This window comes from Parus major, chromosome 7 (genome assembly GCF_001522545.3).
Source record: "Parus major isolate Abel chromosome 7, Parus_major1.1, whole genome shotgun sequence".
Lineage (NCBI taxonomy): Eukaryota > Metazoa > Chordata > Aves > Passeriformes > Paridae > Parus > Parus major.
In genome coordinates this window covers 1,546,231-1,564,526 of record NC_031776.1, presented here as the reverse complement: position 1 = coordinate 1,564,526, position 18,296 = coordinate 1,546,231, and the positions used below count along the sequence as shown (strand labels likewise).

Below are 18,296 nucleotides of genomic sequence, written 5' to 3'. Positions count from 1 at the left end.
GCAAACAACACACATTATGTGGCTGTACCCATCCCTGGAAGCATCCATGGCCTGGCTGGACAGGGCTTGGAGCAACCTGGGATAGTGGAAGGTCTCCCTGCCCCTTCCAACCCAGACCATTCTGGGATCCTATGATCATGTACCTGAAATTAAAATTAAGCAGTATTGTAACTTCATGTTGAAAAAAGAATCACAGAATTCTTTCAGGTTTCTCCAAGTCCCATCCAGCCTGGCCTTGGACACTTCCAGGGCAGCCACAGCTTCACTGGGAAACCCCTGCAGGGCCTCACCACCCTCTCAGGGAAGGATTTCTCCCTAATATCCAAGCTAAACCTCCTCTCTTTCACTTTAAAGCCATTCCCCCTTGCCCTGTCACTCTGTGCCCTCATAAAAGAAGTACTGCATGGACCCATTCCCTTTTTTCTGATTCCCCTTTCCCCTCGGACACTGCCAAGTTCAGCACCCAACAGCGCAACGGGGCTGGCATCATTTTGGTTTTTTTTTTCCTTTTGAGATAAAAAGCAAGAGCTTTTACCAAACTCCCCATTGATCCCAAAGCACGTGACCCCCCCAAGCTCCAGGTTTCTTACCACTGCTAATGCCAGAGTTGGCAATGACTGTGGCCTCGCTCCACTGATCTGCACTGGAGACCGAGTAGGAGCGCTGGTGCATACCGTCCGGGCGGCTGTTGAAGGACACCAGACTGATCCCACTGGCCATCTGAGACACAGATGTGCTAGTAGTCACGTTCCCTAGGCACAAAGGGAAAACAAATCGTGTCAATAGAGAGGACAAAAGGGGTTTTGCATCAGGATGGATGGGGGGTATCTTGAACAAGAGCAGAAACAGGGATTACTTCACCCATGCAACAACTCTCCCTGAAGCGCTGGTGCTGATAGTCCTGAGACCAGCTCAAATCAAGCTAGGAAGACAAAAAAAAGCCAAATTTCTCATGCTGTCACCTCATTCTGTTCATTCACCTTCTGGGAAGCACGATCCTCCACCACCCTGCTACCAGGCACACTCTCTGGAGCTTGTCTGCTTGTTAGACTGTGCACAGAAAATCAATTTATTCCTAAAAGCCACTGTTTATACAACTGAGCCAACTCCAAGAGTTTTAAACAATCCACCTCTAAATAATACGTGACACAGGTATGTCCCCCCAGAACACAATGATGGGGAGCAAATGACTGCCAGCACTGAAAAGCCAAGGGAAAAAGAACAACAAACTTTCTTGGACATTTAACCAGCATTGTGACACAAAGCAGTCACTGGGCTGACTGCAGGGATCATTCCTGGGGCTCGTCCCTGGAATGTGACACAAAGAACAGCCTTTACCCCACTAACACTTCTGTGTTTTCACAATCACTGAGGCCTAGGACATTAAAATGCTGGCAGCTGTGTGAGAGCAGGAGTGACAGGGACAGGTTTCTCACCATAAAACAGGACAAGTGGGATCTGCTTGAATACATTTTAGAGTAGAAACAATTAAAACCTTTCCAGAAACTCAGGTTTCTGATGCTCTTACCCACAACTTGCTATGGGCCAAAACCTGCTCCACGCTTTTGGGTTCTGAGCACGTTTTATTCCATTCCTAGCACGGGTCTTGCATATCATAAAGCCACAAAGAATTTACAGTGCCAGTTTCATTCCTCATGGCAGCTCTCTAAAGGTGCCCCACAGGTCCTCTACAGATTGCAGAATACTCTTAAAAAAAACACATGCAAAGGGAAAGGAACAGACGCAGTATTATAACGTACCCTCACACTTTGCATTGCCATTGCACCTTCTACTGATGAGTTCAGAAAAATTAATGAATTAATTTTCAATGCTCCTGTGAGGTTGTTAATTATCTGCTATCATTTCCCCCATTTTTCAGAGGTTAAATGACCCAGGGCCACAAAGGAAGATTGTGGCAGACTTGAAAATAAAACCCAGATCTCCTGACTCCCAGTTCTATCATTATGTCTTTTCCCAGAGCAGCCTTTGGGAAGACAGCAGAGCTTAGTGAACTACTTTGTGTTTATTAGAGTTGGCATAATTGTCCCTTTCTCTCCTCCCCTTTCCCAAGACAAAATCTCCTCTTTAGTCCTTAACACAGATCCATCACAGTATCTGTGTCTTCAATGTACTTACTCAGCCCTCAAGAACTTCTGCCTGGCAATCCCTGCTTTGAAGACATCAAATACAGACAGAAAAACTCATTTGGTTAATTATGCAAAGTCTAAGGTGAGTTTTAGAGCCATGTTGGGACCTCTCAAGACATGAGACTACAGAGCAGAGGACTACATTGTAATTCAGTATTTTAAAACCACAACAGAAAATGAAAACATGAGCTGACAAAAGTTGTATTTTGTGCTGTCTTAAAAGAAATCTCTCCTTCCAAATCAGCTTCTGTGGTGTTTGAAATCCCTTTTTCTCCTGGTTTTCACAATCCAGAAAAACAATGAGTATTAATAAATTATTTTGATGATCCACCAAATTAAAGGGAATGGTTGATGTGAGTGACAAGAGTTTGAGACTGAGTGGGTTTTACAAACTTGAGATTTAGGCCAACACAGACTCAACACAAGCAGTGATATTTTTATGCTGACATCTTCCACCTAGTCCACGAGTTTTTGAGCACAAGTATCCAATCACCTTCTAACCATGATGCAAAACCAAACCTTCAAAAGAGAACATCCAGATTTCTATGTCATCATGTCAGCACCAAAAGCTCTACTCTCACCTCAATGCCATCTGAGGAAACTCCAACCCCACGCTGTCACATGAACCTGCTGAAAAGTGACTTATTCTGGGAACCAAAGAAGAAGTTTTCTTCCACTGCACCTCTCTCAAAGGTATGGGCTGCTAGCACAAAACAGGTGCCAAGTGCATTCATGTGACACCTTACTGAACAGTGATGAACCCAGCCCAGCTCCCTCTTCCCTACTGCCATAGCCTGGTAACCTTTATCCTGCAACCCTCATGATAGTATTTATTCAGAATTAAATCCCACTTTGTCCCGGTGCTCCAAGGTGTGTATTCCCATGACATATCAGACCACTGAGCCAGAATCCACAAGCAGATATCAGGAGGGCCAGACCATAGAAGGTAGTGTGCCTTTCTTTTCCTGTCCCCCTCCTCGATGTGTTCAGCTCTAGCACAAACTCGTTACTTAGAACCTTATTTAAAAATCATTATTTCCCAATCCAGCCCTAAGTTTTCCACTTCTCAGCCCAACTGCAGGACATGAATCCCACACCAGGCACTAATGCTGCCACCCCAAAGCAAGGACTGCTGCTCTTGCACGCCGTGTGTGCCACACAGAGCTTCTCCAGCACAGTCCCACAGCTCTTCCCATCTACAGTGGGCAAACCCCAAACCAGACCTGGCAAAAGTCCTTTCATTTTCCTCAAGGGTAAAGCCTCAACAACAGAAAGCACCTCAGACTTTCAGCAGACTAGCAGGGGACATTGCCAAAGAGGAGGCCAGCAGTACTCAGTGAAAATGCTGAAGATGTCCCCACCCATGGCAGGGGGATTGGAGCAGATGAGATTTAAGGGTCCTCCCAACCCAAACCATTCCATGGCTCTCTGGTCCACGAAAAGCAAAGTCTGAATGTTGGATTAGGCACATGAAGCCTCCACCTCCTGCACCTCTTGTCCCCCCATTGACAGACAGACAGACAGACAGACACCCATCTTCACACAGATCCCGGCCTGCTACCTGGCCCACGCTGGAGCTGTGCAAGAGTTGTCTCTTCAAATGCATCCTACATGCATCAGCTGGTCGCTTAAGTTGATTAGCAGGGGGCAGTTAAATTACTATGCTAATCCATGTATTCTCAGCACTGTTTCCTTGATATGGATATGTGTATATGCTTACTGGGAAGCCTTGATTAGTTCAAGCTTCAATGTGTCAAAGGCTCCAGATTCTTTCCAAAGAATAATTTTAGCTGTACTCACATCCCTAAAGTGTGGGAGCTGATTTGAAAAGGTACTTACCTCTACCATATGCTATTTTTCTTTAAACAATTTGCATTTCAAAGGAAATATGGCATTTATATTTGAATGAATATCAGTATGTTGCCAGAACTTGTCTCAAATGAGCAAAAAAAAAGATGCTGGTCTCCTATTGAACAAAAATGTTTTCATCTACCAAAGGAGCATCAAAGAAAGAGTTCCTCTTTCTAGCTCTAGACAGCTTTATTAAAACTATCTTTTCTGATGTTATAAAACACCCCGTTACGGCCGCGCTTACAAAAACGTTCAAACAATTAAGCCCCACAAAACCCATCCAAATTAAGATTCAAGGTAATTTCCAGGTTTGGCCACTGCTCAGCAGACGAGCCCCTAAGAAAAGTGAGCGTGCTCACACAAAATGCCATTTGAATACCCATTTATTCATAAATCAGCGCAAAGAGCAGGTGGAGGCAAGAGGAATTAAGCCGAGGTGTGTGGAGAAGCTGAGGGAAACACACACTGGGGGCAGGAGGAGAACAAGGGAGTCACTCTGGCTCCTCACACACAGCCCTTTTGGATTTCCAAAACAACAGAGCAGAAATGCAAGACTTAGAAATGAAATGAAAATAATCAGGATTCACACAAGCACGGGACCGGACAAGATGTGAACAGTGTGTGTCTAGCAGATAAAAGCCAAAAGGTAAAGGGTCTATTGTAAAAATGGTAATAAAATATGCAATTAAGATTAATAGAAATGATGTCTTACACATATGCACTGACTTGTTCAACAAAAAAAGAAACCACTGATGGTTTTGGTCACGTCTGCTCCTGTAATGGAACAGTACGAGGGACAGCATGTCAGCAATCCCTCTTTTGCTGGTTTTAACTTAATAATCCAGTGAATTATCACAGGTTAGTGGAACAGACACATCATTTCAAGCCTTCACCAACTACACCACCCACTAATTACAAATGCAGAATGAATGTAATTCACAAGCAGAGCCTGAGAAGTGAGATACAAGTGACACAAACGATACTGGGCACAAATGATTTCCATTCCCTGCTGCAGACACATCTGTGGTTTCCTCCAAACAAATCAGCTACCAGAAGTTACATTCACAAGTGCAACTAATATACTCCTGGATTTATGAGACGAGCAGTCAGTGCAGGAGTTGTGAAGCAGAACTATATTTTTCTATGAAGCAGCAGCCTATGAGACTCGCAGGGGGCTGCACAGAAAGACTGAATCAGATAAACTGCAGCCCTACTGCTCTGCTTTCACCATGTTTTATTTGTGCCAAGCTCCTCATGTTCATGATGAGTTTCTCTGGAAAAAAAAAAAAAAAGAAAAGAAAAAGAGAAGGCAATAAACCTCTTCCTCTTAAGGCCAGAGGGCTGCGCTCACCAGCTGTTAGAACTAATGAAAAATACATTAGAGTTGTGGGTCAGGAAATCCTGACTCTTGATATCAGAGGGTTAATTGTTTCAAATCATGTTGGGTCAATTTGTGTTGCAGGAATTCTGCCTATTCTTGAAATGCCCTCTAATTCAGCACCAGGCACTGTCAAGTAGGTTAGATTGGCTGTGGATGCCCCTTCCAAACCTACACCCAGCACTGCTCCCTCGAGTCTCTTCAGGGTGGAAAGGGAAAGGGAGAAGCCTCACTGCTGGCTGCAAAAAGATGGGAAGCATTCCCTTCCCATCCACAGCTCTACATCATGCTTAGAATTCATGCCCAGAGTTGTGCAGAAACATTTCCAGTGGACAAACCTTTCCTGAGAAGTATCTGACCATCCCAGCTGTGCTTCCTGCCTCTCCTTCACCTTGGGACCAGGAACATTTGGGGATGGCTCTCCTGGGTTCCATCAGCTTGCTGCCTCAGCATCCATCTCTTCCAGGTGCATCCCGCTTTCTGTGCCCACTCTGGAGATGGTGTGCTGCACTGAAATCTGGGAAAACAGCTCCTTGCCTCTCCCACTGAGAGAGTCCCATGCTGGGAAGGGAGGCAGTGCCCAGGTGTCTGGCCACATTCTGAGGAGACTGTGGGACCTGAAGAGCTCTGAATTTCATAGCCAGGCTCTTGAGGGGGGTGAAGTTGCCTCCAGTATTGCCATGGATTCTGTTTCATCCCCACAGCAGTTGAATATAAAGTTGAAGGGTCTCTGCCCTGCCTTTATCAGGCACCTCCAACTCCCTGAGTCTCCAACTCCTCACACATAAAACATGATCAAGAGGGAGGGCTGGAAATAGATGATATTTCAGGTCCCTTCCAACCCAAACCATTGTGACTCTGATAAAAATCTCTCCAAACCACACCAGTTCCAGTGCTGGAACTCTCCCTCAACACGCTATCACTTTCAACACTGCAGCAGTAAACTCACTTCTGAGTTTCACTTAGTTTCAAGACTTTTTTTTTCCCCCCAGAAGCATTTAGTTACTGACCAAAATTCCTGAGGACAAGCAGCAGTTCCTAGAGGAAACCCTTCCATCTCCATCCCCGGCGAACTGGGCTCGATTAGCAGCGCACAAACCGAGCGGGGTCAGTACTAATGAACAAACAAGGCAGTGCCAAGAAATATCCTGGCAGTGAAGGACGTGGTGCTGGGAGTATAACGAGGAAAGCTATTATTCTCAGAGCATGCCAAAGCAACACAGCAAGTGTGGAGGAAAATTAAGTCATCAGAGGAGACATCTCTTCTAAAAGAAAGTTAAACCCAAGATCTTCACCACGGGCTTCTGCTCGAGATCCCCCACTATTTATTCTGCTGTGATCAAAGCCTGCTTTCCTTTCCTGGCAGGAGTATTAATATTATTATTATTATTTTTCTGTAGTTTTAACAAATAACAGCAATAAATAAGATATGCTTGGCTTTCTGGGCAAATCCTGATTGAGGTTATCTGCCTGTTCAGGGACTGCAGCTTTAAGACCCAGAGGTGAGTGTTTTCCTGGCAAAATCTCTGCTTTGTGTCGCTCTTATTTGGCTGTGAATGCCGACAGGAACCGCGGATTTAACTCTGCAAAAAATATCAGCAGAGTTCCAAATCATTCTGAGGTAGGAACAGCAGAGCATGTGCAGAGCCCTGAGGCAAAGGATGTAAAATGCTTCCTAATCCCTTCGACTGTCTGTGGAAATTATTAATAATGGGACTGGAGAGGGGGTGGTGGGTCCTACCTGGGCACTGCTGAGATGAACTGGGCTAACTTTGGGAGCTTCCCAAGAGCTCCAGCCCTGCCCAAACCTCCTCGGGTTAGGGAGGGAGCACTGCTGGCACTCACCACCTCTTCAGGAAACAGAACAAAGAAACTTTATTTTCGCAAAAGAGACAATAGATCCGAATGCGAGATGACTTTTTTTTCTTTTTTTTTTTAATAGCTATTGCCACTGTAACAGCAGCTAAGTGAATGCATGTCTGCAGTGTGAGCAGTTTTGATAAACAGCCTCTGCGGGACACACAACGGGGATAATGTATCCTTAAGTACTGCCAATGAGCTGCCATTCTGCACAGCCAATTACTTCTGTGCGTCTGTCACTCAAAGGAAAAATGACTGAGCCCATTAGATCAAACCTTTGTCACTGTTCCTAATGCACTCTTAGGCCTCATTAATCTGAGGGAGCAGCAACACAGCCGCCGGTGCCTCATTGCCTCCCCCACAACAGGCCCACGTGAATCTTCTCATCTCTCCCCCAAGTGCACCACGTTAATCAAGCTCTCCTTATTACCCCGGTCCCTGTCACGCCGGAGAGCGTTCTCTCTCTTAAATGCTCTCATTATGGTCCATCTTTAGAGCTGGCTGAGTGGAAAAAAAAAAAATTAAAAAAAAAAATAGAGGGGGAAAAAAAAATCCGAGCCAGAGAGAAAGAGAAGAGGAAAAAGCAAGTCCGATCACATTAATATTCATGACAATAATTAGTATTCTAGGTCACTGAATATTCATGCTATTAGTTTGGTTTTTTATGGGTTTGCTGGATGTCCTGATTGCTGGAGTGTGGAGGAAAACAGCATGGTTGGGACTTTAGATGTCAACGGCAGTTCAATACTCCAAACACATTTGTGAATTTTTTTATTATTTTTTTTTTCCTCCCCCGTTTGGTAAATCAGCTTCAACCCTCCCGATGGCTTTAACAGCTTAAAATCACTGGGGGGAAAAGCATGGACAATCCTGCAAAGGTCTGAACATCCAACCAGCTCGTGCTGTGCCTTGTGACTGTCAAGACACCGGGATTTCATCGGGTGGACAAGGCAGATCTGGGATTTTATCCAGGATACGGCACCACAGAGGCATGAAAATCATCCAGAGGGAAACAGGCACCGACTCCAGTCACCTGCCTGAAGCTCCACGACACATTCCTACCCTTCACCCACCTCATCATCATTAGGGATTTGCCCAACTCCAGAAAGGATCCTCAGACAGCTCGTTTTTCCTTTTTTCTTTTAGCCTGAAGAGAAAAATCTCAGCAAACTCATTTTTCTCAATATTTAACTAACGCAGTTATTTTATCAAATATTTATTTCATTATTGCTAATATGTCCCCTGCTCCCTTTCTCCCATTATTAAGGAATATAGGGTGCTAACAGTAAAAGTTTGTGCCTCTCTAGTTCTGGAAAGGGCAAATCCTAGTCCAAAGGAAATGGAGAAAATGACCTTGAGGGATCCCCCTCTAGTGGGATGAAAGGGAAATCTCGGATGCACTTGAAATTAGGCTTTTTTCCTTTGAAACGAGCAAACTGCCAACTTCTCCTTCCCACCACTGCAGCTGTACCAACAGCAAAGCCACCCAGATGGAAAATTGACTGGGGTGATTAATGACAAAGTAAGTCACAAACTTGCATTTGTGATCTCTGGCAAACGCATAAAAATCGCGCTGAAGTTGACGTGCAGGAAGTTTTGTGTGAAGTCACCTCGTGTTCTTCGGCCAGCTCCAGAATTGGTGATAAATAACTCCCAACCACCAACCTCTGGCCTTGTGGGAACCACACCAGGTCACCTCCAAGGAGGGAATTCAGAGCAGATTCCAGAACTGAGTTCAGTTCATTTATTTGCACAGGAACTCGAGGTCCACAGGCTCTGGAAAAACTGCCCACTCCAGTGAACTCTTGGCTTGAGAAACATTTTTCCTCATCATCAGTCTGACTGTAACATCTGAATCCTCACAGTGACCCCCAATTAAGAAAGATTATTACATGATCCACAAAAAACACCAAGGATTTGATAGATGATCACAATTAATAACAGACAGGAACCTCACAGTGATAAGAACGTGGAGCTGCTGTTCTTGCAGCATCTGAAATGTCACAAGCAGTTAGCAGATAACAACCTTCAGCACACTTAACGATGGCCCTGGAACTAACACATTTTGGGATTCTTCACATACTGTACAGTCCCCATTTTAAAGAAATTTAATAGCACCAAATTATTTAAATGAAGTGTTAATCAGGAAACAATTTATCTCTACACCATAAGCTATTTTTAGACGTGAACTTTCTACATCAGTGGCTCTTGCTACAGCTCAGGCTTTGGGTTGTTTGCAGAGGAGAAGAAATAAATGACTCCTGGGAGAGATTTCAGGAATAAGTTCACCTTCAGGTCAAGCAGCTCAAATCCAACCCAATTCAGGAGTGAATGAAACCTGGACCCACTCCTGGCTCCAAAGTCAGGCTGAGCCAGCTCCTAAAGGGCAGAGAGACTGGCCAGTGGGATGCACAGGACTCTGGCCCTGCTCCCAGCTAGAAAACAAAGCTGGAACTGAGCAAGTCCAAGAATTACCCTTTTCTGAAGGACATCCAACTGAGCTGCATCAGCAGAATGATGCTCAGTGCCATGTAAATTTAATTTAAATTTCAGTTACTTCAGCATCGTTTGTCAGCTTGGATTGAAAATACCACAGAAGTGACATAATTTTAGATTAAAGGGAGTAAACATCCATTTCCCCCAATGCACAGATTCCTACCAAGTTAGCTTGGTAAGGTGCTACAAGTGTGAGCACCTTCCCTAAAGCCACAGTTAACAACCTGTTATTTAAAATCTCTACAACATAAATAACACAACTAAAACAATCCTGCATCTCTCTGTGTTTTCTGGGAGAAGCTGCCACACAGAACCCCAGTTCTTACACAATGAACCCCAAACTGCACCTCCAAGAACCCAAGAAGAGATCAGTTTTCAAATCAAAGTCAACCTTTTTCCAGGCAAGGTGCTTGGCTTTGCAACAGCAGGAGCAGCCCAACCTTCTACTCCTTTCCCTGCTTTCTGACAGAGCACAGAAAATATTCCTTTTTCCTGCTGCTGTTTCACTTCCAGTTTGTTCACTGTCCCACCATGACTGTGACAATGGACTGTGACTTGATGTCAAGGGAAAAGTATTTTCCCAAACCCTTGTGCCAGTGGAAACCCAGCAGGGAAGAGTAATCAGGAGTTTTTTTAAAGTTGTGTATTCTCATCAAGGTCTTATTTATTTTTTATTTTTTTTTTTACATCTCTGAAACACAAACTCTCAAAGACTGGAACTTGGCTTTTGTTATTAAGATGATTTTTTCCCAGAGATACCTCCTTCCAGAAGCTTGGGATGTAAAGACATTTATGGAGAGCTGTCATGGAGAGATGGTTTTATATGTCTGTTTGTCCAAGTCTTTCAAATCAGAAAAACAATCTTGTTCAGCTCAGAAGTGCCCCAAAGTGTGACAAAATCCCATGTGATAGGAATGACAGACTCCTAAACTTTCCCTTCTGTGTGTGGCACCTACATCAGGTAAATCCAACAGAAAACCCTGGGCTTGCTGCTTGGCTGCTGCAGCTCTTAGTGCCAAAGAACTGAGTTTGCCCCTCCTGAATTCCCAATATTGCCCTGACCAGCCTCATTCCCTCTATTCTGCTCACAGCACTGCTTTGGGAAGCACCTTGGGAAAGACCCTCCCCATGTGGGAGGAAATTAAAGGTGTCTGATCAATCACTGAGGTCCAAAAATGCTTTAGAGAGGGAAGGGGATGAGAAGAAGGAGGACTCGAGCTGCTCACAGACTGTGGGAGGATCACAAGAGTGGTTGAGTTGCAAGAAATTACACTCACAGAAAACTATTTGCTGAAACATGAACTTAAAATATCAGTTACAGGCAATCAAATAGGCATTTAATTAAGAGATTTCTTGGCAAAGTTGGCACTGAAATGCAGCCTTAAGGGGCACCTTCCAAGGAGTGTTTAAGTGTCAAATGAAGGCATCAACCAAGCCAAGCAGCATTTAACTGTTTTGGGGAAGAGGTAACATGAAGCAGAGAAAGTACAGCCAATTTACAGGCCTAAAAATCAAATTATCAAGTGCTGATTCCTCCTGTTTAGTCTAAACCTCCTCCATGTGGCAGAGCCTGTACAAAAACCTCCCAGTGACAACCAGTAAGTGACAAGTTCAGCCCTGTGATCAATTTAAAAGCATCACACAGGCTCAAGACACCACTTTTCCCAGCACTAACAAGTGAGGGGAAGCTCTGAGGCAGCAGCACAGCCTGCAAGGGATCATTTGCAGGTGTTTTGAGCTGCATAGCAGATAACTGCAGCGATTCCAGGTGTCCTCCTGGCACTGCAGAACTCAGCCCCGAGTTCCTACATGTCTCCCACCCATCAGGAGCTGTGACCACTGTCCCTGACCACATCAGGCAGGCACAGCTTGGGACAGTGCCCTCTTTTTCTTTCCTTTAAATCATTTTTAACTGATTAGCAGCTCCTTTTTATGTTTGCTTTTGAGCCAATAACAAGCAGCAGATGCTGGCCAGACATCAACAACAGCAAAGTCTTTTGGTATTTCTAAGCAAGAGGATGAAGAAGCCAAGAGGGAGGAGAGAAGCTCCAATTGCTCCCACAGTGTTATTTGTAAGTCACTATCTAAACTTCCCAGCATTGGGAATTTCTGGCATAATTGACTTCTTTCTGTACCTCAGGCTGGGCAGAACACAGACACACATACACACACACAGTGGGAGCTGCCTGCTGTGAACTGGCATGGAAAATTTCCCTCTGACCTGGCAATCCTAGTAGATGCCTAAACATGTAAATTCCATGCCATAAACCTTAAATTCTTACATATCTCCAACTGTATTTCCAGAAACTTGCTTCTCTGAAGCTATCAAGTAATTTTTGACTGTGTTCAAGTGTGTTAAAAACTGAAATACCTTTATTTAAATGTCTCACCTGCAGTTTATTGACTTAGTGCAGCGCTTTCCTTCCCTAAATTAGGAAGTATATTGAAAAACAAAGCACTCCTCACACCTAGTCATGTAATTATATAGTCAACTGGAAAAAAAAACCAACCCAACCATGAAGAATTTTCTCATATGAACTCTTCAGCACCAAGTCAAGGCCTGAAACAAGAGTTTGATAAAATCATGGCTTCAGACACCTCAGGTCCCAGGGCAAGATCTCCAGGGGTGTCTGCTCAGTGGCATCACTTTAAAAATCCATCTCAAACAATACCATTCAGAGCTGGAAAGAAAAAAAACTTCCCTGTCTTCCCCTAATAAAGAGGAATGCCTCAAAAAACCAGGGAATTACACTTTGGCTTGGAGCACTGGGGGCTGGAATTGGATAATATTTAAGGTCCCTTCTACCCCAAACCAGCCCGATTCTATGAAGCATGAGACAGATAATTATTATCATCCAAGAGAAGACACCTTAATATCCAGGAATCCCAGGGCTGCTCATCCCAGTGGGTTTTGCACAGGGACAGGAGTGTGGGGATGGTTTTTCTGGCACATGTAGGAGGTGTCTACATTACCCACAAATGCAAAATGCACTTGGCATTTTATGGATGTCATCCCAAACATGCTGACAGAACTTCCACTAGACCATTATGGGTTTTGTACAAGCTGTGCATTTTACAAGATAAATTGTCTCAAATGTTTTCCCTTAATGCAATTTTTTAAAATCCACTTAGCTGTATGGACAAGTACTTCAGCAAACAATAAACGTCTTTGTTTAGAGCTCAGGAGGAGCTATAAACCACTTCCATCAATAAATTAAAACAGCTTTCCAAAGAAGAATCTTGCTGTTAGGAGAATGCATAATACTGAACTTTCCAAAAGTGGGAAGAAGGGCTGTGGATCTCACCAGGAAGCCATAAAAAGCCCTTTCAGATCATACAGCATTTGCTTTTCCCAGAGTATTAGATAAGAGATTGTAAATTCCTCCCATATGTTAATTACTGTGAAATTACGTAGGGCTTTGGCACGTACAAGGTAACAAATACACAAAGACAGACACTGAAGGCAGCTCAGAAACTCACAATCTCTCCTGGGGGACAGATGAATAGTCAGGGCTTAAAAACTTCCCCATCAGTGGGTTTGTAAATCCCAAAATGGTTTGGGTTGGAAAGGACCCTAAAGCTCAGAGTTTCCACAATACCAGGTTGCTCTGAGCAGCACCAGCCTGGCCATTTCCAATTACTGAGATATCCGTCCCTGTCCCAGCTGTTGAGGGTAATTCCCTACAAACACTGGAAATGCAGGCTTTCTGCCATTTTTTCCCCCCTAGCAAGGTCTTCTCTTACCTGAATTTGGAGAGATGTGTAAACTGCTCATGTCTTTGGAGAGGCCGTTGGTTTTGGGGCTGGAGATGGGGGCACAGGCTGATGTGGCTCGGGGTGGCCTCTTCCCAGGGACCTTCACAGTGGTTCTCAGCAAGTCAATCTCTTTCCCATGAACATTCTGCATGTAATCCTGCAAAGAGAGGAAAAAACCCCAACATCAGACAGGGATGATGTTAACCAGGATTAATAAACCTGGTTTCACATGGCTTTGGCCCTACATCCTCTGCCAGCACCCACCATATGGTTTTTCCTTTCCTTCCGTGTTCCTGATAATCCCTTCCACACTTCTCACAATTAACCCCAAAAGTCTGGAGCTTTCTCATGGATCCTCCAACTACCAGCTGGGTAAGAGGTAAATCACAACACAGCCATGGGTGGGAACTCACTAGCCAAAGGTCCTAAACAGTAGAAGACAAGGCTGAGTATCCCTGCTGAGCACATTGACTTGTGTCCCCTCTCTGCCAGTGCTTTATGCCCCCATCTCCTTCCCCAAATTCGGCTGGAATGGGCCAGCAGGCACCAAAGTTACAAAAAGGAACCAGCTGGGAAGGTTTCAGTAATTCCAACTTTGTTTCCTTAGAATATGACCCTTCCTGAACCTAACCAAAACATCATTAAAGGGGGGAAAAAAAATCATGCAAATTGCATCTGATTAGAGCAAACACTGGGAGCCAGAAATGGAAAAGGCTTTTGCTAATTCTTGCTTGAAAAGCTCACAAAGGGGAAATAAACAGGAAAGCAAATGGACATGGGTGTTTTCATCAGAGGGCAAATTGATCCTGGGATACACCAGCACAGATATTTCCAGGAGAGATGGTGAATGCTAAAGCCAGTACACAAGACACCTAAGTTCTCATCTCCTGGTACACAGGGCTGTGGTCACTCACACTCCAGAAAAAAATAATTGAAACTGGAACAATTATGAGGACATGAAAAGCAACAAAAGAGACACTCTTGTAAAGGGGATATGCAAGAGGGGAAGCACAGGAGAGTAAAATCAGGGGTGAAAGGGGGCAAGAGCACTGCACAAAAAGCTGCCCAGGGAAGCTGTGGCTGCCCCTGGATCTCTGGAAGTGTCCCAGGCCAGGCTGGACGGGCCTTGGAGCAGCCTGGGACAGTGGAAGGTGTCCCTGCCATGGCAGGGGATGGAATGAAATGAGCTTTAATGTCCCTTCCAACTCAAACCATTCCAGGACTCCGGGATTAAGGACCCCAAGAGAAAAAACAGTGATTTGAGGTGGCTGGGAGAAGATCTGGGCTCCCATTTCCCAAGAAATTTCCTGAATTCACCCAAAATCTGTATCACTGCTGCCACAATCCAGGGAGCTGATTGCTCCCTCATCAAGATTCTTTCACCTTTGGCAGTTTTTACAACACAAATTATTTCTTCTGCTCAAAACCCATCAAAAATCTGGAGCAGCAATAATTTCTTCATAGTTAACAGAAATCAGTGATAAAACCCTCAAACTAAGCCATCAAGGAAGCTTATTTTTCCCAAGCTCTGTGAGAATTATTAACAAGAAAAGGTGAGGTCTGAACAATTTGTGGGGAGAGGACACAGAGCTCTGCTGCCAAGAGAAAAACAAAGGCAATCCACTCAGGAAAATTCCTTTACTAGGTGCTGGAGAACAAACAACTTTCATCCATAAATTATGAACCTGGCAGCACTTTCTTGTTTGGGTGTCACTTCTTCACAAATTAAAATACAATAAACAGAAGATAATTGAGCATTTATTGCTGGTGGGCTCTAAAGTGAGGTTTAATCAGAGAGTGACTAAACCTTGGCACGCGCTATTTTCTAATAGTTTTATTTAATGTACAACAAACTTCAACTGGAGAAGGGGGTTTTGGATCCAATTTGGGTGAAGGGTGTGTGTGATCTCCCAACTTGAGATGTGGCAGGGTGTTATTGAAGGTTTTTATAACTGAGGGTAAAGCAGGCTGAGGGGAGCCCCAAAACCAGTGGAGGAAGGGAGGGAGGGTCGAGAAGCACAAAACCAACGCGCTGCAGGCGCCGTCAGAGCAACGCGCCCGGAACAACAACAGATGCCGGGTAGGTATTAATGTCAGCTTAAATATTTATGGGGATATATCAAATGTAAATAATAAAGGGCCTTTTCATCGTGTGCAGGATGCACGGCGATAATCTGCGGGTCTCCCCGAGGAGGGGAGGGCAAGGACCGCGTTCCCAGCCCCGTCAGATCCCCGCTCGGGGAAGGAAAGTTCAAACTACAAAATGATGCCGAGGCTTCAGAAGCGCAATGGAGGGTTTGATCAGATTAGAACAGATGAGGGTCTTGCTGTCATCTGGAATATGCTGTGTTAAAGAGAAGACAGCAAGCTGGATTTTGATATGCAAATGGTACAGGGATAACTCCCCGAGATGTTAGTTGTAGAAAATGCTGATCCGAGAAAAAAGGGGAAAAAAACCCTTTAACAAGGCATGAGGGTAATTCAAAGCCAAGTACTTTTAAACAGCACTTAACAAGTCCCTGGAGCCCACTCAACAGTGGGCCACCCCAGACGTGCCATCTTCTGCCCCTCAACAGCTTGAAAAAGTAGTAATTGCGAATCCATTTGCATTTCTCTTCTCAACTTGCCCATGTTCATCATTCAGCAAGGCAGGGGAGAAAAAAAATAATAAAAAAAAATAAAATTCAAGCCAGCAGCAAAGCAGAGGGACCCCTCCCCAAACATGTGGCACAGAGGAGACGCGGGCGCCCCGATCCCCCGCACCCCGCGCTCGCACCTCCGCCGTCGCTTGTTTTTTACATTTCGCTCCTAATTATGTTGCATCTATTGCCATACACTTAATTAGCTGCATTAATGTGATTTCTTTTCACATAGTCAAGCAATTAAGAGCTATGATTGAGTTTCATTCAATTAGCCTCAACAAACATGCTAATTGATGTCCCAGATGCAAATGAGGTGCAGTGAGAGAAACCTGCTAGCAATTGAGAGTTGTGGCGGGGGGACCGGAGCTCGCAGCTCGCTGCCAGCAGCACGGCTTAACACGGCTCCCCCCTCCTCCCAGGGCAGGGGGGACACCAGCCATTAGTGCCTCCGCTGTCCCAAAGAGATCCCGACAGGAATCACAGGGTTGAATCCAATCGGCGCCGTCTCCGGTTCCGGCAGCTGGAACGTTCCGCTGATCCCGGGATCCGAGGGCTACCCGAGGTCTGCAGCCCGAGCTGCTGAGACACAGGCAGGTGATGGCCTGCAGTCAGCACTAACTGGCAGCTCCATCTTAGTCAGAGCGGGGCGACGCTGTCTCCACATCCATCAATCCATAATCCCCCAAAACGCGCTCCCCGCGTCGATTCTCATCCCTTTTCATCCCCGGGTTACCGCTCCGCTACGGCGCCACCCAAGTGTTAATTTGACTACTCAAGGCCATTGACCATTATCTACAGGACTAAATAAACTGTTAAAATATCAGGGGAAAATCAGAAAAGCTGCATTGACTGAAGATGACACCAAACATTACTTGACAGCCCCACAAAATGAATCGCCTTGAGTAAGAAAGGAACGATGCACCATGACACAGAATAATGTAAAGTAAAATTACTTTAGTTCTGCTCTTAATACAGCAGCTCTCTGTTTACAACAGCAGAAATTAATTTAACCAATTAACTGAGCAGAAGCCTTTCAGACATGCAAATTGAGCAAATGGGTACGATCGTGTTTTCTAAACAGGCCTACCGAAAAGAGACACCGCTGTTTTGGGGGCCTCTTTGGATTCTGAACGCCAACAGTTGTTGAATTTACAGCTGTGCACCATGATGATGGTCCTCAAAGCTGGAGAAGTCACAAGCTGAACCCAGGCTACATGCTGGCTTCACCTTGATGCCTTATGTCCAAGCTGGCCCCGAGCACTTCCAGGGGTCCAGGGGCAGCCACAGCTTCTCTGGGCAACCAGGGCCTCCCCACCCTCCCAGGGAACAATCCCTTCCCAATATCCAATCTGCATCCACTTTCCTTCAGCTTAAAGCCATTACCCCTTGACCTATGCATGGCTGTGCTCTAGAGCCATCCTCAAGCTAGAGATATGGCCCAGATTATCAAAAACAGAGATATAAAAAACATTCTGGAGTTTGAGGGTTTTCAAATAACACAAGAGTGGTGGATAGGGAGAAAGCCCTTCACTGGGGTTGTAGTTTTATATTGGGCAAAGGGGTTTCCAAGTCCACACTAAAACCACTCACCTTAGGATATGCCATGTGTCACAACACTAAAATGTAAGAAAATAACTGCTCCTTCCTTGAGGTCTCCCCACGTTTCTTCCATCTGTCCCACTGCCACCCTTTTCCAAGGCACCACATATGAAATGAGAGACTCTCTGAGAGCAGTGACTTTCCAAGGCTATAATGCTACACAGATATGAATATCACACATTCTCCTTTTTCAGCTATTCCAATCTCTCCAAAGCCTGCTTTTCCATCGCTAGGAACAGGTCCAGGCTTGGAATCCTCCCCAGATCTGTGCCTGGTTTCCACTGAGAGATGATGAGCTTCTAACCTATCCCTGGAAGTGTCGTAGGTCAGGTTGGATGGGGCTGGGAACAGTCTGGGATAGTGGAAGATGTCCCTGCCCATGGCAAGGAGGTGGAACAAGATGAATTTCAAGGTCCTTTCCAACCCAAACCATTCTGGGATTCCGTAAAAAACACCTTCATTTTGTGGCAGTTTCCCCCCAGTGCTCAATCGGACGTAACACTCCTAAGGCTCCACTTACTGAGCTTGAAATAGTGTTTCCTGATCTGAGGCGTAATAAAAATTATT

General features: G+C 45.0%; 1 protein-coding gene across 10 annotated transcripts in view; it reads right to left on the bottom strand.

Annotated features, from left to right (window-relative positions):
* The window catches only part of AGAP1 (ArfGAP with GTPase domain, ankyrin repeat and PH domain 1), a 307,695-nt gene that overhangs the window by 97,448 nt on the left and 191,951 nt on the right, over positions 1-18,296 (bottom strand). For 8 of the 10 annotated variants that reach the window (XM_015634034.3, XM_015634033.3, XM_015634036.3 and 5 more), the window contains 2 exons: positions 13,477-13,645; positions 591-752 (listed from right to left, as the gene is read on the bottom strand). In XM_015634034.3, the coding sequence (XP_015489520.1) occupies positions 591-752; positions 13,477-13,645 (331 nt within the window). The remainder of the gene's footprint in view (positions 1-590; positions 753-13,476; positions 13,646-18,296) is intronic. The other 2 variants (XM_015634041.3, XM_033515931.1) reach the window with 1 other exon arrangement.